Source organism: Sturnira hondurensis, unplaced genomic scaffold, assembly GCF_014824575.4.
Source record: "Sturnira hondurensis isolate 20B ecotype Veracruz unplaced genomic scaffold, ASM1482457v3 Scaffold0020119, whole genome shotgun sequence".
Taxonomy (NCBI): domain Eukaryota; kingdom Metazoa; phylum Chordata; class Mammalia; order Chiroptera; family Phyllostomidae; genus Sturnira; species Sturnira hondurensis.
Window position 1 is genome coordinate 5,688,422 of NW_028092750.1, and position 25,949 is coordinate 5,714,370.

The 25,949-nt window shown below is 55.6% G+C and overlaps 3 protein-coding genes across 5 annotated transcripts; 1 reads left to right on the forward strand and 2 right to left on the reverse strand.

The window, feature by feature from the left end:
* Positions 1 to 1,763: 1,763 nt before the first annotated feature.
* ANO8 (anoctamin 8) lies at positions 1,764 to 11,261 on the forward strand. 2 transcript variants are annotated; one of them, XR_005064018.1, is made up of 18 exons: positions 1,764 to 2,118; positions 2,862 to 2,972; positions 3,084 to 3,216; positions 3,398 to 3,536; positions 3,635 to 3,731; positions 4,384 to 4,500; positions 4,587 to 4,714; positions 4,810 to 4,971; positions 5,279 to 5,431; positions 5,546 to 5,672; positions 5,781 to 5,836; positions 5,917 to 5,991; positions 6,784 to 7,590; positions 7,810 to 8,001; positions 8,122 to 8,253; positions 8,340 to 8,450; positions 9,243 to 10,595; positions 10,758 to 10,845. XR_005064018.1 is itself a non-coding variant. In XM_037028974.1 (18 exons), exons 1-18 carry the CDS (start codon positions 2,013 to 2,015, stop codon positions 11,093 to 11,095), a joined length of 3,675 nt encoding a protein of 1,224 aa, XP_036884869.1. In that variant the 5' UTR covers positions 1,764 to 2,012; the 3' UTR covers positions 11,096 to 11,261. The 2 variants fall into 2 exon arrangements, 1 of the variants encoding a protein (XP_036884869.1); XM_037028974.1 differs by having other exon boundaries at positions 9,243 to 9,933; positions 10,758 to 11,261.
* A 2,004-nt stretch (positions 11,262 to 13,265) lies between these two features.
* DDA1 (DET1 and DDB1 associated 1) lies at positions 13,266 to 23,531 on the reverse strand. Its single transcript, XM_037028977.1, has 5 exons — positions 23,416 to 23,531; positions 16,346 to 16,426; positions 16,075 to 16,126; positions 14,952 to 15,013; positions 13,266 to 13,944 (listed from the first exon to the last, which is right to left on the reverse strand). Exons 1-5 carry the CDS (start codon positions 23,416 to 23,418, stop codon positions 13,834 to 13,836), a joined length of 309 nt encoding a protein of 102 aa, XP_036884872.1. The 5' UTR covers positions 23,419 to 23,531; the 3' UTR covers positions 13,266 to 13,833.
* Positions 23,532 to 24,498: 967 nt separating this feature from the next.
* Positions 24,499 to 25,749, reverse strand: MRPL34 (mitochondrial ribosomal protein L34). Of its 2 annotated transcripts, XM_037028894.1 has the most exons (3): positions 25,630 to 25,749; positions 25,545 to 25,578; positions 24,499 to 25,203 (listed from the first exon to the last, which is right to left on the reverse strand). In XM_037028894.1, exons 1-3 carry the CDS (start codon positions 25,721 to 25,723, stop codon positions 24,990 to 24,992), a joined length of 342 nt encoding a protein of 113 aa, XP_036884789.1. In that variant the 5' UTR covers positions 25,724 to 25,749; the 3' UTR covers positions 24,499 to 24,989. The 2 variants fall into 2 exon arrangements, with proteins under 2 accessions (XP_036884789.1, XP_036884790.1); XM_037028895.1 differs by lacking the exons at positions 25,545 to 25,578; positions 25,630 to 25,749 and adding an exon at positions 25,421 to 25,538.
* Between the last annotated feature and the right edge of the window lie 200 nt (positions 25,750 to 25,949).

Here is a 25,949-nt window from a genome sequence, read left to right on the forward strand (position 1 = left end):
TTGGCCCAGGGGTGCTCCTACAGAGCTGTATGTTGTCTGTCTCTGGACTCCCAAAAGGCAGAAACGGCAGTCTGGCGATTACTTTCAGGTTAACCCAGGAGAGCGCAGGAGAGTGGATGAAAAAAGAGCTGATGGTGGATTCCTGGCACTGGATGGGCGGGTCTCGGGGGACTCTCCCGCATGGCCAATTCTCTGGTTCTTGGACGGAGCGGGCGGGCAGAGCACCTGCATTTCGGGAAGAATCAATCGGACAAGCTCGAGTTCTCATTATTCCCACGTCCTGCCCTACTCAATTTTTAAAATTAAAAAGGATTGACAAACAATGATATTCGTTGTCTTAGAGTTTTTCCATCTGTCACAAGTATACATCAAGCGCCCACTCTGTGCATTCTGAGACTCGGACAGGGCGCCTGCCCTCCTTGGGCTCGAAGGGAGGAGACAACTTAGAATGGGAAGGAGTATGGGTGCCAGACAAAATACAGGACCCAGTTAAATGTGAATTTCAGATAAACAATAAATAACATTGTATCCCATGTAATGTTTGAGACATACAAAAAACTTATTCGTTTATCTGAAATTCACATTTGTAAAAAGTAATATAAACTGAGTCACATTACACTAGAGTGGAAACAGAAAGAAAAACAAACAAAACAAAGATAAATAAAAACTAAAACTAAGTCCTGGCTGGTGTGGCTCAGTGGTTTGAGTGCCAGCCTGCGAACCAAAGGGTCGCTCACCGGTTCGATTCCCAGTCAGGGCACATGCCTGGGTTGTGGGCCAGGTCCCCAGTAAGGGGCGTGTGAGAGGCAACCCCAAAATGATGTTTCTCTCTCTCCCTTCCCTTCTCTCTAAAAGTAAATAAGTAAAATCTTTAAAAAAGATTTTAAAAACTCCTAAAACTAAAACCAACAAGCATCAACAGAAAAAATAAAAAATAAAATGGATGAGAAACTGCCATCCCAGAGAAACTGCCTGGCAAGTGTCTAATGCCTCAAACCTTTGCAATGTTAAAACAGGGTAAAACAACCTTTGGACAGGATCTAAGCAGACTTGTTTCCAAAGAACTGTTTGCAAAGACAAGAATGATATTATGACTAGCAGTCTGAAATTTTAAAACATGGTTTAGAGTTAGCATCACTATGTTACGTCATCTGCGCCAACAGAAATGCCTTCCTGCTGTTGACATCACTGTTCCCCTTCCCTTTCTCAAATACCCATTGCCTTCGTCTCCTCGTCAGAACACGATCTGGGCTTCTGCCCTAATCACTCCATCACAAATAGCTGTTCTCATTGATCTCAAATAAATGCTCTTTATTTCTCACTTTGAAAGGCCTTATTTTCTAACTGGGAGGACTGTGTTTCTATATGCTAAGCGGGCAACTCTCTCCGGTCCTCTTTGAGATTATATCCTGATGCAGGGAGAGTGTGAAGGATGTTTGGGCAGGGTCTTAGGACATGGGCTAAGGCTCTGAGACAGGACCTGCTGTAATTACTCACATTCCTGCTGTGACAGTTGAAGTTATTGTCACCTGGAATCTCCCCAGACCAGGCCTCCCTCGCTCAACGTCTTGTTGCAGTCAAATCACGCCCATTTCAGATTCCTAAGGAGCCTTTTCAGATGGGGTAACGCAGGTGGAGAATCCGGAGCAGGAGGAGATGAGACCCAGAATCTGGAGCGGGCGGGGACAAGGAAGGCAGTACACCTTCAGTGCGGGCGGGAACGAGCACCAGAGAGTGAGGTGGGAGGGCGAGAAAAAAACCCAGAAAACAACTAGGGCGGAGTCGAGAACCCCAGAGCGACGAGCGTGAGGCCGAAGCCGGAGACTCAAGGTTCGGCGCGGGCGGGGACGAGAAGCAACACTTGGGCACAAGGGGACGGCGGCTGGCGCGGGCGGGCGCGGCCTTTGTTTCCTCCTCTGGCGCGCTCCACGGCTGCACTGGCCCCATGCGCCCGCGGCTCCCCGGCGCCCCAGCCGCCCGAAGCCCCTAATTTGCCCTACCCCGACCTCGTCATGGCCGAAGCTACCTCCGGCTCTGGGGGCACGTCCCTAGAGGGCGAGCGCGGCAAGAGGCCCCCACCAGAGGGCGAACCTGCAGCCCCGGCGTCCGGAGTTCTGGGTAGGTGTGCGGCAGCTGGATCAGTCAGGGTTGTAGGTGACTGGGGTGCGCGCGGCGGCTGCACGGGGAGGGGAATTGGGGTCATCTGTCTCCGACCTGCAGTCCAGTCGAGGAGCCTGTCTCCTCCTGGCACTGCGGCTGCAGCCAGGCGGGCGCGGCCAGGACGTTGCAGCGGGAGGGGGTCCCAGCGACGAGACACGACACGCCCCTCCATACTTGAGACCGAACCCCGTCACGCCTTGAGTTACCCGTTCTCTACTGGGCAGGGATGTGCTTCAGAATTCCTCTCCCCAAAGGGTATAGAATCATACAGTTCTGGGTTCGAATCCCAGCTCTGCTGTTTGACCTTGGCCGCGTGACTTAAATACTTTAAACCTCAGTTTCCCCACCTGTGAAATGGGGGTAAGAACCACACCCAGCTGTGAAAACTCACTGACATAACATGGTGAAGCGTGCAGGGCTGCGAGTGGAGTGCCCTATCAATTGTGATTTTTGAGGCGGAAGTGGGCCTCAAGAATAAGATTTGTAAGGCAGGGTCTGGGGGAATGGCATTCCTGGAGGAGGGCCCGCTGGTGCAAGGACTTGAAGGCTAGGAAATGAGCCAAGGACAGAGCTCCAAGGGCCTTGAAAGCCAGGCTGAGTGCCCAGGAGCCCTTGGCGAGTGTGTCAGCCGGGGCAGGGGCTGGAAGCCAGGCTTCTGGTCCTGTAGTGGCCTGACCTGGGCCTGGCTGGCCTGCCCCCAGATAAGCTTTTTGGGAAGCGTCTCCTGCAAGCAGGTCGATACCTGGTATCCCACAAGGCATGGATGAAGACTGTGCCCACGGAGAACTGCGATGTGCTGATGACCTTCCCAGGTACCTGTGCCCACCTGCCTAGTGCCCAGACGGGGCTCCCCTGAGTGGGAGTCTGTAAGAGGCCTCGGACCCTTCCTGGCGAGAGCCATCAGTCCCTGCGCCCCTTGGCAGATACGACGGATGACCACACACTGCTGTGGCTGCTGAACCACATCCGTGTGGGGATCCCCGAACTCATAGTGCAAGTGCGCCACCATCGCCACACGCGTGCCTACGCCTTCTTCGTCACCGCCACGTATGAGAGGCGAGTCCCTGTCCCTGGCCTCTTGCTGACCCTGCCACCCAGCTCCCTGCTCTTCCAAGCACCAGCTACAAGGTCCAGCCACTCTGTGTTTGACTCAGATGACCAGCAGGTGCACTGTCCCTAACTCTAGGATGGAGGGCCAGGGCTTCCCCATAATCCACCTTCCCTGCCCTCCCCGCAGCCTACTCCGAGGGGCTGACGAACTGGGACTGCGTAAAGCAGTGAAGGCCGAGTTTGGCGGGGGTACCCGCAGCTTCTCCTGCGAGGAGGATTTTATCTACGAGAATGTGGAGAGCGAGCTACACTTCTTCACCTCCCAGGTGCTCAGTCTTTGCCCCCAGCGCACATCCCGCGCATACCTAGCCCTTTCCCTAGGCTGCAGGCGTTACTCTCTGTGCTCACGCCCCGTCTCCTGCAGGAGCGCCAGAGCATCATCCGCTTCTGGCTCCAGAACCTGCGTGCCAAGCAGGGTGAGGCACTGCATAACGTGCGTTTCTTGGAGGACCAGCCAATCAGTGAGTGAGGCGGGGCCAACCCTGCACGTGTGGGGAGTTGGGTGGGTTTCTTAGAGGAAAGCCTATCAGAGCAGGAGGGCGGGGCTTAGATAAAACAATTGAGCTAGTGAATTGGGTGGAGCCTGGAGTCAAATTAAATCAAAGAGCTGGAGCGGAGGGGCGTTGGCTTTTAGCAAAGGGTGCGCTTTTCCCCCAGGAGGCAGGTCCACAAGAACTTTTTCTGAGTCTCAGATAAGGAAAGGGCAGGACCGTGGACAGCATTCTTGTGTACTGTGCTATGGCCGTGGGCCTCAGTTTCCCCTCCTGGAAGCCAGCCGCTGCCAAGTTCAACTTCTGATGCCAACTTTGCACCATTCCTCAGATATTCAGAGCAGTGAACCGAGGCCAGTGGCTTTATTTAAGAACATGGTCGCCCACTGGGACCCTGCCCTTCTAGGTTTCCTGCACCCTTTCCCATCTGTGTCTGTGCCTGCACCTCCCAAATTCTGGAGGAGAACCGGATATTCCACCCACCCAGAACTCCTCCCCTGGGAAGAGCCTCTGCAGGTTTAAAAGCAGGCAAAAAACTGTGGCTTGGGTTTCAGCCAAGGAGGTGTGGCCAGGCCAGGAAGAGGCAGAGGGGCCAGGGTCACCCATTCTTGTCTGCCAACAGTCCCTGAGCTAGCAGCCCGTGGGATCATCCAGCAAGTGTTTCCAATCCACGAACAGCGCATCCTGAACCGCCTCATGAAGTCATGGGTACAGGCTGTGTGTGAAAACCAGCCTCTAGGTGTGGCCTGGGCCAGGGGGTGTGCAGGGGTCCCGGGAGGAGGGCAGGGCTGACCGGGAAACCCTTCCCACCACCCACCCCTGCAGACGAGATCTGTGACTATTTTGGCGTGAAGATTGCCATGTACTTTGCCTGGCTGGGCTTCTACACATCAGCGATGGTGTACCCAGCCGTCTTCGGCTCTGTCCTGTACACATTCACAGAGACCGATCAGGTGCCGGGCATGGGCTGGGTGTGGGCTGGGGTACCTTAGTCACCTCCCCCCGGGCTGGCCTGTACAACAGCTGAACCTTCCTTTGCCACCCCTAGACAAGCCAGGATGTGTCCTGCGTGGTCTTCGCCCTGTTCAATGTGGTCTGGTCAACGCTGTTCTTGGAGGAGTGGAAGCGGAGGGGGGCGGAGCTGGCCTACAAGTGGGGGACGCTGGACTCTCCAGGGGAAGCCATGGAGGAGCCACGGCCCCAGTTCAGGGTCAGTCAGGGGCTGCTGAGTCCAAGGACTCTAAGAATGGGGGTTGGAGGCAGGGAGCACTGGAGGAGCAGACAAGAGGCTTGAAACCCAGCTGTAGCATCAAAAAGGCTGTGCCCAGTGTGGAGGCCTTGCATGCTCAGAGGCAGAGGGTGGGCATTTGGAATTGAGAGACGGGGAAGGGTATACCAGGTGGGGGCACTGGGGAAGCAAAGTCATGGGGAAATTGACTTCAGAGAATAAATAGGGGTGGGGGGGGCACGGGTAGCCCCTCTGCCTCAAGCTGGGCCTAGCCCCTGCCCTCCACCAGGGCGTGCGACGCATCAGCCCCGTGACACGGGCCGAGGAGTTCTACTATCCACCCTGGAAGCGGCTGCTCTTCCAGCTCTTTGTGAGTGTTCCCTTGTGTCTCACCTGCCTGGCCTGCGTGTTCCTGCTCATGCTCGGCTGCTTCCAGCTGCAGGTGATCTCTGGTCCCCAGCCCTGGCCCCCACCTGGACCTGGTGACCACCTGCCCAGGTCTAACCTGAGCTGAGCCCAGCAGCCGGGTTGACCCGTGAACCTCCTGCCCATGCAGGAGCTGGTGCTGAGTGTGAAGGGGCTGCCTCGCCTTGCTCGGTTCCTGCCTAAGGTTGTGCTGGCCCTGCTGGTTAGCATAAGTGCTGAGGGCTACAAGAAGCTCGCCATATGGCTCAACGACATGGGTATGTCCTTTGAGGAGAGATCCCTGCTGCCTAGCCCCTGGGGGAGAGGTCCCTAATGCCCGCAGGAAGTCCAGGCCGCCCCCCCTCATTTGCTTGCTTGGCCCCCAGAGAATTACCGGCTGGAGAGCGCCTATGAGAAGCACCTCATCATCAAGGTGGTTCTGGTGAGTAGCAGCCAGCAGGTGGGCACAGCAGGACTCCTGAAGACGGGGTGGCAGGGTGACCACCCATCTGCTTCCCACAGTTCCAGTTTGTCAATTCCTACCTGAGCCTCTTCTACATTGGCTTCTACCTCAAGGACATGGAGCGCCTAAAAGAGGTGAGGTCATGCCAAGGCAGTGCTCCCGCCTTCCCATGGTGGCCAGCGGGGTGGTGGGTGAGGGGACCGGGCCTGGCCCAAGGGGTCCGCAGGCTTTCCAGCCCCTTCCCCCTCCTCCATCCTTTTCTCCTCTCTGTCCGTCTGTCCTTCCACATGTCCTCTCTCTGTCTGTCATCCCCCATCTGTCTGTCCACCTGTCCTCGGTCCCTTCACAGCTCCTGCTCGTCCTGTCCCTGTCCCAGAGCCTCGAGCGGCAGCTGCGGGCAGTGCTGGCCCCGCTCGTGGCCCTGCGGTTCCACCTGCTCCTTCTCTCCCTCCGAGGCCTCCTGTGCCTGGCCCGGGCCAAAGTATGGGCAGATGGCGAGCCTGAGGGGCCTCGCTGGGGTGGGCAGTGTGGCTGTGTTCGGGGTCTCACAACAAGCTAAGGGTGCATGCTATGAGAGGATGGGGCTCCACTGGTGGGGAGCAGATGGCAGGGGCCTCCGAAGGCCCTGGGCACTGGCTGAGCTCTGAGGTGGCGCTGTAAGCAGGGTGGCTAGGCAAGGTTGGCTAGGAGTGCTATGGCTGGTTGGGCTGTGGCTGGTGGCAGGTGAACAATGCTGGAAGCTGCAAAGGCTGGGGACTCTGTGTCCAGGGTCATCTGAAAGGGTGGAGTTAGGAACTGGGCTCAGAGAGTGTGTCTGGAAATGTGCTCTGGGAGGCGGGGGGTGGGGCATCCCACTAGCCTGGCCTGGTTCCCAGGGCCCTGCCTATTCCCCATGTAGCCCCTCTTCTCCCTCTTCCTGCCCCTAGATGCTGGCCACTCTGCTGATCACTCGCCAGTTTCTCCAGAATGTGCGTGAGGTCCTGCAGCCGCATCTGTACCGGCGGCTGGGCCAAGGCGAGCTCAGCCTGCGGGCCGCCTGGGAGCTGGCCCGGGCCCTGCTTGGCCTACTCAGCCTTCAGCACCCTGCACCCTACCATCTTGAACCGCAGGCTGAAGAGGGTGGTGGCAGTGGGGGTGGAGGGGGCCGCAGGTGTCTCAGTGGGGGTTGCGGGGCACCTGAGGAAGAGGAAGAGGCCACAGTGGAACAGCGACCCACAGGGGAAGGTGGGGAGGTGGGGAATGGGTTGAGAGGAGATAAGGAGGAGGAGGAAGATGAGGAGGAAGAGGAGGAGGAGGAGGAGGACGAGGAAGAGGGCGAGGAGGGCGGCCTCCTGGACTGTGGGCTCCGTCTAAAGAAGGTCAGCTTTGCTGAGCGGGCAGTTGGGAGACATCGGCCCGGCCCGAGCCCAGAGGCCCTCCTGGAGGAGGGGAGCCCCACAATGGTGGAGAAGGGGCTGGAGCCAGGCGTGTTCACACTAGTTGAGGAGGACGATGAGGCAGAGGGGGCTCCTGGTAGCCCTGAGCGGGAGCCCCCAGCTGTCCTGCTCCGCCGGGCTGGGGGTGAGGGCCGTGACCAGGGGCCAGATGGGGGCCCAGAGCCAGAGACTGGCTCAGGTGACTTGGCCCGGAGGCAGCGGCAGCAGAACCGGTCCTCTTGGATTGACCCGCCCGAGGAGGAACACTCACCCCAGCTCACCCAGGCTGAGCTTGAGAGCTGTATGAAGAAGTACGAGGTAAGGCAGGCACCTGAGGGTGGAGGCAGGGTCCGAGAAGGGCGGGTGCACGCTGTGGTGGTGGAGGGGCCGGAAAATAACAAGGCCCTTGGTGTAGTGAGGAGCCTGCCAAAGGGGAGCCTCGGAGTCCACATGGGATCGTCTATGGGAGGCGGGCTTGGCAGAGAAAGGTGGTCTAAGGGAGGAGGTGTCCTGGTCTAAGCAGGTGCCCGCCCGCAGGACACGTTCCAGGACTACCAGGAGATGTTCGTGCAGTTTGGCTACGTCGTGCTCTTCTCGTCTGCCTTCCCCTTGGCTGCACTGTGCGCCCTGGTCAACAATCTCATTGAGATCCGCAGTGATGCCCTCAAGCTGTGCACGGGGCTGCAGCGGCCCTTTGGACAGCGGGTCGAGAGCATCGGCCAGTGGCAGGTGTGGGAGGGCCAGGGGCTCCAAACTGAGGTGCAGAGGGAGACGGGGTGTACCAAGAAGGAACGCAAGGCCTATAGAGGAGGGTTGACACTGACTGAGGCCCACCATGTCCCCCTGCAGAAGGTGATGGAGGCCATGGGTGTCCTGGCAATTGTCGTCAACTGCTATCTCATCGGCCAGTGTGGGCAGCTACAGCGCCTCTTCCCCTGGCTCAGCCCAGAGGCGGCTATCGTGTCCATGGTGGTGCTTGAGGTGGGGCTGGTGGCCAGGCAAGGGAGCTGGGTGGTGGTGGGCTTCCCCAAGCCTTCGGTCTCCAACCTCCTCCTTTGTCACCTCAGCACTTCGCTCTGCTTCTCAAGTACCTCATCCATGTGGCCATCCCTGACATCCCAGGGTGGGTGGCTGAGGAGATGGCCAAGCTTGAGTACCAGCGCCGGGAGGCCTTCAAGGTACTCAGGATGGGGCTGGGCTCTGTTTACTGGCTCTGCTCAGTGGACCGTCTCTTTGCCTGGCTTGCAGCCATGGCCTTAGCAGGAGGGCAGGTGTGCAAAGCATGGTATAAAGTTCAGTGCTCCAAACAGATCTGGTCCCTTCTGGAATCATGGGTGCACCCAGCACCAGGCTGGCACTCTGAACATTCCATCACCACCAGCTTGTCCAGCAGTGTCCCAGTCAGGGTCAGGAACACAGCTGACCCTTCCTAGAAGCCCAGCTTCTGCTGCGTCCCTCAGAAAGCTTCAGAGGGGGTCCGTGAGCTCTCTGGCACCAGTCCCCGGTGCTCACCGTGGTGATGGCGATGTCCTGTGTCTGTGCTGCTCATGTGGCCCCACACAGTGCGGGCCACACGCATTTGCATTGGCATTGACAGCCACATGTGGCAACTGGACTAGCCCGTGTGGACTCTGGTCTGTGTCAGCCATGGCTCTGTCACTCGTCCCTTTTCCAGAAAGCAGAGGACCACTGAGGCCCAATATCTCTTTATACTCCCGCAGTTCGTAAGATGGTGTCTGGCACATGGCTGGGGACAGTTAGTGGCCAGTAAATGTTCAATTTTCAGAAAGTATTGGTGTGAGTCTAGGGATGCGTTTGGTGCCTAGTGTTTAGATCTCTCCTCACCTCCAGGGAACCCCAGAGTGGGTCAAGAGATGGAGTGAGCCCCCAGTGTTTGGATCTTCCCCACTTCTCAGGGTGTTCAAACACCCTCTCTTCCCAGTCCCCCTAACTGCCTGCTCCGCCCGCAGAGACATGAGCGCCAGGCCCAGCACCACTACCAGCAGCAGCAGCGGCGGCGGCGGGAGGAGGAGGAGCGCCAGCGCCATGCAGAGCACCATGCTCGGCGAGAGCGTGACACCAGTGGCCGGGAGGAAGCCCGGGCTGAGGGTGCGGGGCTGGACACTGCTGCCCCTGAGAAGGCCTCAGCCAAGGCCAAGGGCAGTGGGGTGGGCAGCCACGGTTCAGAGCGACCCAAGCGCCCAGGGTCCCTGCTGGCGCCCAACAACGTCATGAAGCTGAAGCAGATCATCCCGCTGCAGGGCAAGTTTTTGTCATCAGGGGCCACATCCTCCTCCATGGCAGGCACGGGGCCCAGCCCCACCACGAGGCCAACCCTTGCCCAGTCACCCACAGGCAGTGATACCCGCCTGCCAGCCTTCCTCAGCTTCAAGTTCCTCAAGTCACCAGAGACCCGTCGGGATCCTGAGCGCAGCCACTCGCCACCCAAGGCCTTCCACGCCGGCAAGCTCTTCCCCTTTGGTGGCGGGGCCCGGGCTGAGGCCGGGGCCAATGGGGTGGGCGGGCAGATCCGGCTGGACGGGACCCCAGGCGGTGGCAGTGGCAGTAGCAGCGGCGGCGGCCGGGCCCAGCGCAGTGGGCAGGTGGACGAGGCTGCGGCTGAGGAGCCAGACGCCCTCCGGCCTGAAGAGGAAGGCTCAGGTCACAAGCTTTAACTCGGGGGTGGGGACTCTGGGCTGGGATTTGGGTATATGGCCAGCTAGCCAGGTCTGTGGGGAGGGGCTGAAAGGGGATAGAGAGGCTTGGTCACTGATACTGGTTGGGGACCTGGATCCGTATTACCTGAAACCTCTCAAAGCCTGCTCAGTCTCTCTGGGACCCTCGTGTACCTGGAGCCCTGTGCCTGACCCTCCTCACCCCAGGGAGGGATGCCAAAGTCCCCCATCCCGTTGCCCTCCCAGGGCACCTGGCCCACCAAACTCCAGGCCAGAAGTGAGGGAGGCCCCTTCACCACCTCGCTCAGCCTCTCCTTACCCCATGAGACTCCATACCCAGCTTACTCTGGGGGGACTGGACGCCCCCCGCAAGCCTCTATGCAAGTTTCCAAACTGAAGCCCAGTGTTTGAGGAAGACTTCCTTGAAGGGGGGCTGGGGCTGCCCAGTCAGGGAGCTTGGCCAGCTCGCCCACAGGCTGTACCCACAGGCCTCACCCCTGGCCTCTCCCACCTAACTTGTACCACCCCCCGCCAGGGGTCCAGCAGCCCATTACCCACAAACTCAAGGGGTGGAAGTTGCAGGACCAGGGACTTAGGTCTGAAGTCAGAGGGAGTTTTTCAGACTGGCCTCTCCCCAGAGGGGGAAAGGTGCAGTGCTGCAGGCAAGGGGGAGGGGGTGCACCCCAAAACTGATCAGAAGCAATAAGTCCCTGATGTGCCTAGAAGCTGGGGATAGAGTGCAGGCAGGGTCCCCAGTCAGGTCTGGTGGCAGGGCGGCATCCTCCGGAACGGCCCCTCTCACCTCCGCAGGGACAGCGCTGGCCCTCCGCACCCGCGGCAGCCGGAGCCCCGCACCATCAACGCCAACGCTGCTGCCCGGGCCCCCGACACCGCCCGCCAGCTGCTGGCAGTGGGACGGGCCTTGGGGCTGTGGGGGTGAAGGCACTACCCCCCGCCAGGGCCCTGCCACCAACACAGAGTGCCCACCCTGTGCCCTGGCTGGGCCCCTACCTGCCCCCCAGCCCCTGCCAGGGGACGCCAGCTTCTACAGCCTTGCGCCTCTGCCTCTGCCACCATCCTCTGAGCCCCCCGCGGCCTCTCCCAGCCCCAGCCCCCAGGCTGTGTGCTGGCCTAGTGGCTGGCACTAGCTCTGCCAGGTGCCCTGCCTTCTTGTTCTTATGCAGCAGCAGTCGCCGACGGCAGCCACCACCCAGAAGACATGCTTTGGGCCCCAGGCCCCCATTGTGGTCTCCCCTTCCTGGGGTGAGGGCCCAGCCCCATCTGCTGTTTTCCTTTTGGCTAGGATGGGGGGTACAAACCTCCCCCAAAAAACAACAGAAGTCACAGAACAGGCAGTTATTTATTTGTTTTTAATTTATTTTGTCATATTTTTGTAAAACGGCAGAAATGCAATAAAAAGAATATTTCAACAGTGCCAGAGGACAGCAATGGAAACAGGGTTTGGGGGGCCCAGTAACTCAAGGTTGACACTGGCTCTTGGGGCCTGGTGAGCCTGAGGTGGGTGTCCTCCTTGCAGCCTTGGTGCCTCCTCCTAAGAACTGGGTCTAGAGGCCACATGGGGAATTCCGGACTGTACCACCTCGGAAACAGCCCAGATTTGGGGGCCGACTCCAGGCCCAAGGCTCCTGTGGGAGCTACTGAGCCTCAAGCCTGCTGTGTCTTTAACTTCCTAAACAAAGGAAGAAATCTCAAAGTACTGAAAGGACTCAGGAGTTTGGGTGCCAGGCCTGGGCCCTGAGTTAGCTGCAGCCCTGCAGGGTGACAGGTGACACTGATCCTCTTAGCTGTGCTTCCTGGTACACCTGCCACCCAAACTGCCATCTGAGGAGCCAGGGGCAATGGGGAGAACTTGGGGAATGAAAGTCAAAAGGCACCTTGCGCCTGAGTTGAAATGTGGAGGGGATGTTACATTTCAGATTCCTGGACATGGTGGAATGAGGGGTGGCTAGGACACCCCACTGTGGGATGGCCGTCCAACCCGAGCAGCTGGGGTTTCCCTGTGTGATCAGGGACAGATGGGGCCTCTCTCCACACCTCATCCACACCCAACGTCTTAGAGCCTGAATGGGCCCCACCCCAGGGCTTGGGGAGCCAATGTGAGGAAGGGGAACTGTGGAGGGCCCTGAAAGAGAAACAGGTTTGCTAGAGGCAGGAGAGCAGCCTGTGCAAAGGCACAGAGGTGTGGGAAGGCAGAGTTCGGTGTTTGGGGGAACAGAGTAATGGGGGCCCTAAAGGCAGGAGTGGGCAGAGGCCAGCTGAGGGGCCTACACCGGAGAGACCACAGAAATGTCTGGGTGGGGCATGGCCATGGGCCCCCGCCACGAATGGCACTGTCATGATGTGAAGGGGAACCAGGGCCGGGGAGGCAAGGGTGCAGGTGCCACCTGCTCCCGCTCTGCCCCATGGCTTTGAAGCTGATGCCCCGCCAGCTTCTCAGACAGTAACAATCAGCAATGCCATGTGCCAGCCCAGGGTCGGCTCGGCCCCTGGGAATGGGATTCCTAGTGGGTCAAAGAGCCTCCAGGAACTTGGCCACGTCTGCAAGCTTGCACTTCCTGAGCCCTTGCCTTGTGACCACAGGGACCCAACACAGAGCCCATGGTATAGACACCCCCCGGGCTGGGAAGCATAATCCCTTGGCTTTACAACCCAACTGGGTGGTCTGCCCTGGAATCTGCCAGCCAGGATGGTACTAGGCAGCCCAGACCCAAGCAGTCTGTCTCAGGAAGGACCCTCCATGAGGAAAACATGGAGCAGGCACCCTCTCCGGCTCCATGACCCAACCCCTCACCACCCCCAATACTGCAGTCCTCGTCCAGGGCCGGTGGGTGAAGCAGCAGCCTTCCCCTCAATCCCCAGCCCTGGGCCCAGTGCTCAGGGCCTCAAACCTTCTGCCTGGAACTTGAAAGCCCCCTTCACTCCGCTGCACTCCATGTGTCTTCTGCTGGAACCAAGGGCTGTCTCCACAGTGGCTGGTGGGCGTGCCACCCTGCTTTTCAATGTCCTAGGTGTGAGGTCCACCACTGCTCTGTCCTTGGTGGTATGGATGGTCTCTGGGGGGTGTCCTGATTATCAGGGACCTGATCATCAGGGACACTTGACAGGTGAAGCAGAAGGGTGAGTCCAGGCAGGGCATATCTCTGAGCAAGACGGCTGCAGCAGGCCTGCGGGAGAGTCCAGCTGGTCCCAAGGACCCAGCTCACAGAGGCCCCTCTTGGCTCCTCTTGGTGATGATGAGACAACTCTCAGTGGCTTGGTCCTCTGGGGCCGAGGCACGTGGAGCAAAGACGCGAGAGCAAGTAGGAAAGATCCTTTTATTGGGGTGGACACGGAGCACGCACTAGTCCATGATAAAATGACTTAAGAGAAAGATCCAGAAGGGCTGACTTCTCCCTGTGGCGAGCTCGCAGAGAAGGGTCCGGGCATGGAATAGGTCCCGGTGGAAACGGAGTCAAGGCCGAGTCTTTAAGGCCAGACCAGAGGACGCAAGTGGGGAGAAGGGCCCCACCCCAGTCACCCAGCTGCAGCAGGGCTCGTCTCTAGACACTCACAGACAGACTCTGGTTCTCCAGAGGACTGGGGCGCAGGAGGAGGGAGTCTGGGGTGGAGTGGGACAGTGAGTAACAATGTTGTTTTTTTAAGAAGCATCTACCAACATCACACTACTGGGTCTGACGTCCCCTTTAACCATCGCTCGGTACATTTTACAGCATAAATAAAGACTCAAGGAAAATAAATACATCGGCTCCTATGAGGTTGGAAGTGGTGTGCATGGCGGGGTGTGGGCGGGAGGGCAGGGTGCTTACACACGGCAGGCGGGTGAGGAGCAGACAAGACAGGAGGCACCTATCAGGGAGTGTGAGTTTTAAGTGTCCTCGTGCATGTCTGGGCTGTCGGTCCGTGCGACTTTGCGGGGGGGAGCTGAGCTCTCACCCTCAAGGTCCACTTGCTCCTGGTCTCTCTTCTTGGCAGCATTCTGGGGGACAAGGGAAGAAGAGAGCCATTGAGACTTCACTTGGGTAACCCCCCCAAATCCTGCTGCAGGGGGTCACAGAGCTGGGTCTAGAGCGGCGAAGTAAACCCCCAAGGCCCCTGGCTGGGCAGCCCCTCACACCACCGGACCTGCCCCACTAAGCCACAGTCCTCGGGGGTTGGGGGCCTGTAATGAGCGGTGCAAAGAGTCACCATGGCTCATGAGGACCCATATATTGCCCAAAATGCCCCGAGGAGTGATGCACCCTGCTGAAGGAGAAAGGGCCCTCATGAGCCCTGGGGAAGCCCATGCATTGCCGCAGGAGAGGAAGGTAGCCCTAGTTTGGGAAAAACCTTCCCTACTGGTGGGAATCAAGGCCTGTGGGGCTGAGAAGGGGCCAGCGTGGGCCAGGAGCTCAAGTTTTCTAAGTAGTCACTTCAAGATGGGGTCCCTCTTCTATCCTACCCAGAGCAGGTTGCTGTCAGATGTTCAATGTTAGGTGAAAAAACAAACTGATCTTGTTATGAAGCAGTATGTGGCGATTTTCAATAAAGAAAGAGAAAAACACCCTGTGTGTTAAAAAGGCAGCCTCTTTGGGGGAGGGTAGGGAAGATGACTTTCCACAGCAGCCACACACGCAGGTACCACCTGGATTTTGATCATGTGCATGTTTTGCCACTGAAGAAAGACTCCAGATAATCACACTAGTGCCCAGCTGCCACCAGGGCTGCAAGCTGCAGGAGCTGGGGTCTGGAGGTGCTTGAGCCTTGGTACTGCTGGCCAAGCTCCTGCCCATCCGAACATCAGAGCTCTGTGGCCTCTGCACTGCCATTTCCTCTTCTGGAACACTCTTCCCTCTCCTGGACTGCCTATCAAACTCCTAATCAGCCCTCAAGACTTCACTCCAACCCCTGGTCTCCCAGACCCATGTCTCCCCACCCCCCACTCAGAGCCCCTGTGCTGCACACCGTGTTCCCTAAGTCCCACCACCGAAATCCCACGAGCCTCACCTTTTTGTCCCATTGCTGATGTAGATAGCGCAAAAGGATGTTCGTTTTTTCTGTCACAATGACTAAGGAAGAAAGAAGAAAGGCAGTTGAAGGAAAAGGCTGCAGGTAGACGGCTACAGATGGTCTAGCCTCCATCCTGGCTAGAACTGCCCTTCCCAGGGTGGTGCTCATCCCTCCCTGGCCTCCAGAGCCATCTCTGCCCTGAGTGGCTTTCTCTGGGACTCAGGTCAGTAGCCCGACCTGGAAGTTTTCAGGAAGCCAAGTGTTTTCCTTCCTGAGCCCACAGCCACTACCAGGGGCTCAAGCCAGCTGCTCTGGGAAAGGTGCTTCTGAGAAAGGTGGAGTCCACTACTGCATCCAGGTTTCCACACTGGGTCCCAGGAGGTGCTCCTGCCTGCAGGCTCATGCATGTGTTTCCCCAGGCCAACCAGAAGCACAGATCTACACAACTGCACCCGTGACCACAGAAGCCAACCATCAGGGTCCCTGTGCATGCTCTTCCATGGTTAAATGAAACACTGTGATCCTGGCTGATGTGGCTTGGTGGACCAAGTGCCGGCCTGAGAATTAAAAGGTCTCCTATCAGGGCACATGCCTGGGTTGTAGACCAGGTCCCCAATAGGGGCATGCAAGAGGCAATCGCACACTGATGTTTCTCTCCCTCTTCCTACTTCCCTTTCCCCTCTCTCTAAAAATAAAATAAAATCTTTAAAAAGAAAAAAGAAAAAAAATGATGGCCATGATAAACTACCTCCTGCTCTGCAGGCTCAGGCCTTTCCCTGCAGGCCCCTCCATCTGGAAAACCCCTGCCTGTGCTGTCCACCCAGGCTGGGCTGGGTCTCTGCCCCACAGTAATGTTTTGGGGTCTGAGTCATGGAGCTGACAGGGGACACTTGCCAGGTGATGGAGAGAGGGTCAGTGAGTGATAGATGAGGGCCAACTGGGGCCCCCAAGGGGCTGGATGTGGATGTCAGCATGTGGAGATGAGAGACATGTGCAGAAAGCCATGTTTCCTGCTGCTCCCAAGGGCCAGGAGCTGACCAGCGTCCCACGAGTCACCTCCTGTTCTACCCTCCAACCTTTCCCCTCAGCAGCCTGCACAAGACAGTGACGGGCCACTTACTCTGTTCGGATGGGTACTCCCGCGTGGGCAGGTAGACTGAGGGGCGTCGATTCTGTGGGAGGGTCCGGAAGAGGTGGGTTAGAAGTATGGGGTGAGGAGGGTCCCCTTACCCCTTGATTTGAAACCCACCCTCCAATGCAGATCAGAAGATGCATAAAGATCTTAGGTGGAGATGGGCCTAAAGATTGGCCTCTGCTCCCAGCAAGATGCTGATGGGGAAGTGCATATCACCCCCCCACACACATACACAGCTCCCTGATCCTGTACTCACCGAGGCTTTACACACAGAGTCAGCATGAAATCGACTAAAATTGCTTTTGTTGTAGACGGGCAGTCCTTTCAAAAAATCTGCCTAAAAGACAGGGAAGATGGTAAGTGAGAAACCCTGCAAGGACCAGCCCTGGAGCACCTGCGGTGGGAGGTCAGGCTTCCAGGTGACTTCCAGTTTCCTTCTTTCTATTGTGTTGTGAGTTACTGGGAATGCATGGTTGAGCTGGCCACCTGATGTGTACACTGTATGACCAGAGCCCAAGGGAAGTGCATGTTCTACCTCAGGTCCTCACAACAGCCCTATAACCTGGCAAGAGCTGGGGAAACTGAGGCTGAGAGAGCACAGGTCATTTTTTTTAAGTCACACCACAAGCAAGCAGTGGGGGTGGGGAGATGGACCAGGCCTGTCCAACTGCAGATCTGCCCTCTGTGCTTGTTGAAGACTAAACTCCTGGTCTTGGACTTCCAGTCAAGATGGAGGCAGAGGTAGACACTCTTCATCTCCTTGTGCAACCACATAAAGAATTACAACTAAACCTCAAAACAAATAACACCCAGAACTGTCAGAAAATCAAACTGTATAGAAGTCTGATAACCAAGGATTTAAATAAGCCACATTCATCCAAGATGGGTAGGAGGGGCAGAGACACGGAGATAGGCAGAGAGGCACCATGTGGCTTGGAAGGGTGGTGGCGGCAGAAGAGACACGGGCAGTCCCACATTCACCTGTGGCAGATAAAAATCGGTGTGGGGGAATATCTTTGGAGACAGAGATCTCAGCCCCAGGCCAGGCCACATGGCCCAGGGTTCCAGCATCGGTAAGATAAATCCCTTCTGGCTATAAAAACCAATGGGTATTGGAGTGGTGGAAGAAACTGCCATATTTTCAGGAAACTCTGCTTAAAGGACCCCTATAGTCTTAAAACCTACATAAACCCACCCACTCTGGGATTCAACCCCAGGGCAACAGCTAGAAGGGCACCAATCACATATAGGAAGTGGGTGAAGTGACCTGAAACAGGGCAAGTGCCAGGCAAACGTCCAGAAGTCAGGCAGTGGCACAGTCCCCTCTGCAAGCCCTGCCCCCACACAGAGTCACAAAGGGGTAAAGGAGGCTGCCCCACCCTGGTGATTACCTAAGACTCCGCCCCTCACAATTTACAGGTGCCTTCTCAACAATAGGCCAAGCTACTAAGACAGGGAATCAAAGCAGTTCTACATAATACACAAAAACAAACAGGGAGGCTGCCAAATTGAGGGGGCAATTAAAGCCCAAATGAAAGAACAAAACAAAACCCCAGAAAAAGAACTAAATGAAATGGAGAGATAGCCAACCTATCAGATGCAGAGTCCAAAATACTGGTGATCAGGATGCTCAAAGAACTCATTGAGTGTGGCAACAACATAAAGGAAGAAATGAAGGCTACACTAAGTGACATAAAGAAAAATCTACAGGGAACCAACAGAGAAGGGAAGCTGGGATTCACATCAATAATTTGGAACAGCCCTGGCTGGTGTAGCTCAGTGGATTGAGCGCGGGCCTGCGAACCAGAGGATCGCGGTTCGATTCCCAGCCAGGGCACATGCCTGGGTTGCAGGCTGGTTCCCTGCAGGCCAACTCCCAGCAGGGGACACATGAAAGGCAACCATACATTGATATTTCTCTCCCTCTCTCCTTCCTCTCTGAAGATAAATAAATAAAATCTTTAAAAAAAATAATAATAATAATAATAATTTGGAACAAAAGGAAGAGAGAAACATTCAACCAGAACAGAATGAAGAAACAAGATAAAAAAAAAAAAAGGACAGTGTAAGGTGTCTCTGATACATTGCCAAATGTGCCAATATCCGAATCACAGGGATGCCAGAAGGAGAAGAGGAAGAAATGGAAAACTTATTTGAAAAAATAATGAAAGAAACTTCCCAACTTTGGCAAAGGAACAGACATACAAGTCCAGGAAGCACACAGAGTCCCAAACAAGTTGGACCCAAAGAGGAACACACCAAGACACGTCTTAATCAAAATGCCAAAGGTTAAAGATAAAAAAGAGAATCTTAAAGTAACAAGAGAAACGCAGAGACTTACCTACAAAAGAGTTCCCATTAGACTATCAGCTGACTTCTCAAAACAAACTTTACAGCCTAGATGGGACTGGCAAGAAGTATTCAAAGTCATCAAAGGCAAGGACCTACAACCTAGAGTACTCTATCTAGCAAAGCTATCATTTAGAATGGAAGGACAGATAAAGTGCTTCCCAGACAAGGTAAAGCTAAAGGAGTTCATCATCGCCAAGCCCTTACTACAGGATATGTTAAAAGGACTTACATAAGAAAAAGATCAAAACTACAAACAGTAAAAATGCAACAAATTGCCCTGGCTGGTTGTGGCTCAGTGAATTGAGTGCCCCGCTACGAACCAGAGAGTGTTGGTTTGAGTCCCAGTCAGGGCACACGCCTGGGTTGTGGATCAGGTCCCCAGTAGGGAGCGTGTGAGAGGCAACCACACGCTGATGCATCTCCCTCTCTCTTTCTCCCTCCCTTTCCTTCTGTCTAAAGATAATTAAAATCTTTTTAAAGGGCAACACAACTATCAACAACCGAATCTAAAAAAAAATAAAATAAAGTAAGTAAACAACCAAAACAGGAATAGAATCATAAGTATGGAGATCACATGGAGGGCTATCAGCAGGGAGGGGGAGAGGGAAGAATGGAGGAAAGATGCAGGGATTAAAAGCAAAAATGGTAGGCACAAAATAGACAAGGGGATGTTAAGAATAGTATATGAAATGGAAAAGCCAAAGAACTTATATGTATGGCCCATGGCCATGAATTGAGGGAGGAAGGAATGCTAGAAGGAAGAGGGGTACTGGGCAGACGGGAAAAAGGGAAAAATTGGGACCACTATAATAATCAGTAAAATATACTTCAAATTTTTAAAAAAGATTTTATTTTTAGAGGGAAAGGGAGAGAGAGAGGGAGAGAAACACCAATGTGTGGTTGCCTCTCATGCACCCCCAACTGGAGACCTGGCCTGCAACCCAGGCATGTGCCCTGACTGGGAATCAAATCAGCAACCCTCTGGTTTTCAGGCTGGCATTCAATCCACTTGAGCCACACCGGCCTATGGTGTGGCTATAAAAAAAATAAAATTATTTTATTTAAAAAAATTAAAGAATAAAGTCCTGGTCTTGTCTCCGTTTCTCTACCTTTAATAGATACCCAGATGGAGAATGTCTTGTCCATCATAAAAAGCCCCATGTGCCACTGTGGTAATAAATGGGAGTGATGACCAGAAGCCTGGGTGAAGGGGGCAGGGTGGCTGAGACAAGAACTGGGTGCCCAGAGTTGACTGGCTCCCAAGCTCCAAGAAAACCCAGAAATCCAACTTCAATGTTACAGAGTCAGGTTTTTAGGGCTGGCTGAACTTTTCCTAAAGCACCGTGTGGACCAGGGTCAGCTTAGGGGCTGATCCTGGGGTTCCCACACCCAAAGGCTGCCTCGTGAAGGGGAGGCCTCCCAGGGTAAATTCCAGAGATTGAGAGGGAGCAGGATGCTCCTCTCTGCCACCTTCTGTCTGGGGTAGCCCCAGAGGTCTCAGGCCCACAAAGTGCTGGGGAGCGAGCAACAGAATTCTTTCACAGCCCGATTCTTGAAAAGTCCTTTATCCCTGATATTCTAGGGTCAGCTTAGCTGACCCTGGGCAAGCAAGAGGAGGGCTCTGAAGCAGAAGGACCCTGACTGGTGGGGAGAAGGGAAGAGGGATGAGACTCAGCCCCAAGATGGACAAATAAAGGCCTGTGGGAGCCGTGTCTACCTCAAGAAACTCAGGCACAAAAGCATGGGGGTGAAGGGGAGGGATAAAGGCCAGGGGCTATGGGCAGGGAGTGACTTCTCAGTACAGCGGCAGTGCAACACTCTCATCTTGCCTGGAATGGGACAGCCAAGGAAGGGTTTCCCACACGGCCTGCTCAAGACCAGGGGCTTTCTGGTCTGGAATCACTCTGTTATAAGGATAAGGAAACTGAGGCAGAAAGGTCATGACACTCATCTGAGAGAATCCAACCAACAAGAAAATGAGGAAGACAATTTGAATCCAGGTTTGCCCTCAGAGGCCAAGCTCCTGTTATGTGTGTGACATTCTGGGGGCTCAGTTTCCCTGTCTGAAATCCAAGGGCTCAGAGGCCCTAGAGGCCATGTTAACCATCCCTTTGGGCATTGGAGTCCATCCCCATGCCTGAGCCTAGGTGCTACATGGTTGGGGAAGCCACTATTCAGGTGATCTGCCACCACCCTCTGGGGCAGGCAGGAGCAGGTGTCCTCACTTATGGGGGGAACCCCAGTGAGACCTCAGCAGGACAAGCATCCTGCTCCCACTCAGGAGGCAGCTCTCTCATTGGCTGACCTACTGCTCCACAGCCAGCTCAAAGCCACTCACCCCTGCCTCCCCTGACCCAGAACTCCTGTCCCAACTCAACCCAAGACTATGGGGCCAGCATCATTCAGCCAGCCAGGCTTTCTTGGAACCCTATGTGGCAGACCCAAGCCAGGCACCAGGGCATTGGAAGGGCACAGCAGACCTGCTCTTGACCCCAGGAGCACCCCATGCAGGGCACAGAGGGATGGATCAAGGGACTGCACACTGAATGTAAAATGGGCCTGAGGAGAGTACCTTGAGATGCTGTGTCAGGCCAAAGACAGAGAGGGGAAGATCTGCCGGTTTGCGGGGGAGGGGAGGAGGAGTCAGGGAAGGTTGCAGAGCAGCAATGTTTCAAGAGCTGAGACCTGAAGCATGAGGACGGGGTCCTTGTCTTGGCTCAAAGCCCTTCACAGCTCTGGCTGAGCTTGGTCCTCACTTGCCTCCTGTCACAAATACCTTTAGCCCACACTGGGTCACCCTCCAGGAATGTTCCTCTTTTCTCCATGTGGGAGACACCTGCCAACCTCTCTACCCAGTCCCCTGCCCCTTCCTTCTCCAAACACCTCAGGGGCCTCTGCCAGAGCCGCACTCATACCCTGAGGAAGGCATCTGTTTACATGCTCACCTCCCTTGCTGGACTGGCACCTCTGTCAAGGCAGAGGGCAAGGAAGGGCTGATTTCACCCTAACAGGGCTCACATGGGGCAAGCAGCAGTGTCAAAAGGGTCAGGAGCCTCAGACCCACACTCAATCCAGGCTGGGCTCCTCCCTGGCTACATGAACTCCCAGCCCTGCATATTCTCCAGTGAACCAGGCAGGGGTCACAAAAGGGCTCCTTGCAAGGCTTGTGCTGAGTCTCAGCAAGACACAAGAAAAGAGCTTCGCACAGAGGTCTCTGGAATGAAGCTGTTAGTGTCATTGCATTTGTGCTGAATAAATGTATAAAGACAGGATCCTGCCTGTACTTCCAGCCAGGTAAGCAGGGAAATAAATCCTCAGACAGAGAGAAATCCTCACCTCAGCCAGACAAATTCTAGCCACGGCTGAGCCCAGACGCTGTCCCCTGCCTCGGGAAACACTCACTGAATATCCATGTGTCAGTCACCCTCTGGACAGCCCACAGTGACCCAACCCATGCAAGGTGAGGAAAAGAAGTGGTGTGCTAAGAGAAGAGACACTGAGGCTGAAGTCACCAAGGGGCCCTCTAAGGAGGTACTGCTCACAGGAGGAAGAGCATTCCAAACAAGAGCAGCATGTGAAACGACACGGGGGTGGCAGGGACCTGAAGGGTGAGGACATGAAAACAAAGCCAGTGTGGCTAGAGCTCTGGGAGGGAGGAGTACAGAGACTAGAGTTGAGGTCATAGAGGTGGGCAGGGGCCTTGGGTGCTGGGACTTCATCTGGGTTACAACAGGAAGCTTCTGGAGCATTTTATAAGTTATAAAGTGCTATAATCTGGTTTCAGGCAAATTACAAACTGCCAGTGGGGCAGATGGAGGCAAGGAGATCAGGGAGAAGCCTGGCGCAGGCCTCCAGGCAGGAGATGGCAGAGCCTGGGCAGGGGTGGGGAGCCATGGAAAGACTGAGGTCGTGTCCTGGAGGCAGCACCAACAGAGCCCTCTTACAGACTGGGTGTGGGCAGAGAGCTTGTAGTGACGAATCCAGAATACCACCTAAGCTGGGGTACCCTCATTCTAGGAACCCACTTTTCCATCTCCTTCCTGACTAGCAGTCTTCTTTCACCCGTCCCAAGGACTGTGATCTGTGGGCTGAAACCCTGGGGGTTTGACTTATCCAGACAAGTTTCCATCACCCCTGTCAGTCCTCCAAATAGTGGCAGATGGGAGGGGTGGGGTTCAGCCCAACTCTGAGGCTGGGTCACCATTCCACTTCACAGGCTGGGGAAATGAACCCCAAAGAACCACCACACCCAAAACCCAGGATGAGTGGCCCAAAGGGGATTTTAAATTCCCAACTAGCAGCTGGCATTATCCCCACTTTAAGATGAGGAGACAGGGAAGAGGATGTCACAGGCCTGGAGTCACCCAGCTTATCTGTTAGCTTCACTGTCTTAAATCCTTTACGACGTCAGTTCCCTAAACCTTATGAGGTCTGGATATGAAAAAGATGAAGTTGCTCCCTCTAAAGGGCAGGTCGGCGCCCTGAATAGTGGGGTGGGGTTAAGGCTCTGGAAAATCCAGACAGTCTGCGTTGTCGCACTTCCTCTGGCGACAAAGAACGCATGTCACGAAGTCAAGCCCCCTCCCCCGCCCAGACACCCAGACCGGCCTCCCAAACACTCCTGAATAGGAGGCCCCGGCCCGGCGCGCCAAAGACGAGACTAGAGCTGGGGGTCTCAGGGGACCCCCCACCCTCACCGTAGGCGATTTCTAGAGGAGCCACGACCCGGAAATGAATGAAGCGTGAGGGCCTACACACCTAGGTGGGGTCAGGGGTCGGAGAAAATAGGGCGGGGCCACCAGGAAGCTCACAGCAGGGCCCAGGGGTCGAAGGTCATAGGTCAGGGAGAGGGGCGGGGCCGGGCCCGTGGAGCTCGGCAGAGAAGTGGGGGATTCGGGGATTACTAGAGGTGGGCGGACCGCGGCGCCATTTTGTCGCGCGAATGGGGAGCTCGGGCCTGGCGGCCACTCTTACCATCTTCTGCTTCCTCCGTCGCCGCCTCAGCTACCGCCTCAGCCACCACCGCCGCCACCACAGCCCCGTTCTTAGCCGCCGCCGCACAGTAACTTCCAGCCACGGCACAGCCCACCCTGATGTTGCCTTTGCCCTTCCGTCATTGGTCCATTTTTTAGCCCCGCCCTAAAGTATGCAGTCTCTGCGTGCTCCCACTGGCCACTTACCATAAGTCACGTTCCCATTGGTTGCCACGCCTCCTTCTTTGTGGTCAAGTTCGGTTGAGAGCAAAACCCCGCCCGGGACGTGGAAGAGATAGGGCAGCAAAATCCGGAAGTGGGCGGAGCCGCGCCACGGAAGCTTCTTGGGATTTGTAGTCCGCAACTGCGGGCGTTCGGCTGATGTCCTCTAGTTTGTTATGCTTTTTCATGTGGTATCTATTCGAGTTTCCACCGCAGTCCCAGAAAAACGGGGGCCCACCGAACCAACCTTAGGTTCCTCCTTACCTAAACAGCTCCCGCACTAACTCTTTCAAAGTCTTTGAACTGACAAATCAGACTCTTGGTCAAATACCTCCTGTGGTTCCCTAGTCCCCCAAAGACCCAGTGCCGCCTCCTGGGCTCCAAACTTTGCACCCCACCAGTCCCCCTCATCCACCTTTTATTCTGACCCCCTTGCAATCCCTTCTCCCTTTGGGCCTCCTAAAACTTGCGATCTCCTCCAGGAACCTCTGAATGCTTTCTTCCCAAAGCCAAGTCAGGAGCCTTCTGTAGGCTCCCATAGCCCAGTCTCCGTTGTGTTCTCATTGCCTAGGTGCCAATCAAGCCCCTACTCCCCAATCCTCGAGTGACAGCCTGGTGAGGACAAGGACCCAGTAGGAAGAAGTACAGAATAGGTCACTAAGTAGAAGCTAAGTATTATTACCCCAACAGGCACACAGCGAAGAATTAACACTTTATTTTATAGGAAGCAAATGAGCCTCAGAGGGCTAAGGTCTTGCTCAAGGTTATACGTCAAATTACCAGGGCGCAAGTGAAGTTTCAAATCTCTTCCACATCCTCACAAGCCTTCCCAGACCTGTGAAAGTTATATATAAGACACGTGGAAATTTAGACATTTAATGATATTAAGGAATTACTGACTTTGTTTAGATGTGAAAAGTCTTGTGATTATGTCTTAAAGGTCCCCTATCTTGGAGAGATGCATTCTTAAACATTTACAGAATAAATGGATGCCTGAGATTTGCTTCAAAAAAACCCCAGCAACAACAACAGCAATAACAACACAGGAAGGGGCAGGACTGGTTGTAGGTAATTGGTGGTCAGAAATGGGTGAGTGCACAAGGTTCACTGTACTATTCCGTGGACTGTTGCAGTATGTTAGAAATTCTTCCTATTTCAAAAGCGTAAAAAGGGACTTGGCAAGGTCTCACTTCCCAGTCGCCCTTCTAGTCCAACTCCAGACTTCTAGCCCCGGGCCAACCCCACAACTGGAGGAGCACTCCTGTCTAAGTCATCCAAACTCCCCACAAAAAAACAGCTGCAGGGAGGGAAGTGCTTTAATGGGGGTCGGGGCTCCCATCGGCAGCGTTGTGTTCAATGGCTCAGTGATTTGCGACCCTTGAGCATGCGGCGAAGGATGACCTGGACACCGGCTGGCGTGCTCAAGCGCTTGATCCAGCCATGCTTGTGCTTGCGTTTGATGTTGCTCGGCTGGTACTCATTCCCGCGTGCCTTGCCCCGGCTCGGCTGCGCGCCCGGGAGTCCCCAGACGTCAGGTAGTCTCAACAAGGCCTGGGGCTGGAGCCACCTGCAGGGGTAGAGAGATAGCGAGAATGGTCAGAGGGGTCGCTGAGTGACTTCGGTTATGCCCTCAACTTCTCGAAGCCCGAGCTTCCGGATTCGTGCCGGGACTGAGCCTGGCTGCAAAAGGTGATCAGTAAGTGCGTAAGGCACTAGCAAGTCGTGTGGGAGGCAAACAGCTGAGTCCAGCCCCCGATACCGAGCTAATTCCCCTAAGGACTCACCTGACACCCAGTATCGCCGCCGACCTACTGAAAGGACACAACAGGCGACTCAGGGACGTACCCAACAGAGCCATGTCTAGCAGCTAAGCACGCTGACACCCGCACCAGCTATTCCGAAACTTACAGGCTCCGCAGCTGCGGAACGGAGAGTTCTGGGAAATGTAGTTTCTCCTACAGCGAAGCCCTCATTGCCGCGGGAGCCTCCTGGAGTTGTAGTTCTACTTCTTGCGTGCTGAAGACGTGATCGGCCGTACCCACAGGGTAGTGTAGTTTCTCCTGTGGACCAGTAACATAGAACGGCATTTCTTCAGTACGAACATGCGTACAAGCATTGTGTCCCGAAGTCTTCTGGGAGTTGTAGTTCTTTCCACCGTTGCCCGGCAGAGGGCGCAGCTGGTGGCAGCTGCAGGAAATGGCTAGTTGATCCTCCTACTCCATCGGGAGTCGTGCAGATGGCACACAGCTGCCTGGCAGCTTTCCTCTGGCAAAGAGCCCAGGAGGCCTGAGTTCGAATTGGCTGGATGTCCGC

Excerpts from the sequence above, each read along its gene's own strand:
- MRPL34 (XM_037028894.1), bottom strand. The coding sequence starts at position 25,723 with ATGCCGTTCTATGTTACTGGTCCACAGGAGAAACTACACTACCCTGTG. Across the intron at positions 25,579-25,629 it reads GCAAGAAGTAGAACTACAAC|TCCCAGAACTCTCCGTTCCG; the intron begins TCCAGGAGGCTC and ends AGAAACTACATT. Across the intron at positions 25,204-25,544 it reads GTTCCGCAGCTGCGGAGCCT|GTGGCTCCAGCCCCAGGCCT; the intron begins GTAAGTTTCGGA and ends CTACCCCTGCAG.
- DDA1 (XM_037028977.1), bottom strand. Across the intron at positions 16,127-16,345 it reads ACTCTGTGTGTAAAGCCTCG|AATCGACGCCCCTCAGTCTA; the intron begins GTGAGTACAGGA and ends ACCCTCCCACAG. Across the intron at positions 13,945-14,951 it reads ATCAGCAATGGGACAAAAAG|AATGCTGCCAAGAAGAGAGA; the intron begins GTGAGGCTCGTG and ends CTTGTCCCCCAG.
- ANO8 (XM_037028974.1), top strand. The coding sequence starts at position 2,013 with ATGGCCGAAGCTACCTCCGGCTCTGGGGGCACGTCCCTAGAGGGCGAG. Across the intron at positions 3,732-4,383 it reads CTTGGAGGACCAGCCAATCA|TCCCTGAGCTAGCAGCCCGT; the intron begins GTGAGTGAGGCG and ends GTCTGCCAACAG. Across the intron at positions 5,432-5,545 it reads TCGGCTGCTTCCAGCTGCAG|GAGCTGGTGCTGAGTGTGAA; the intron begins GTGATCTCTGGT and ends CTGCCCATGCAG.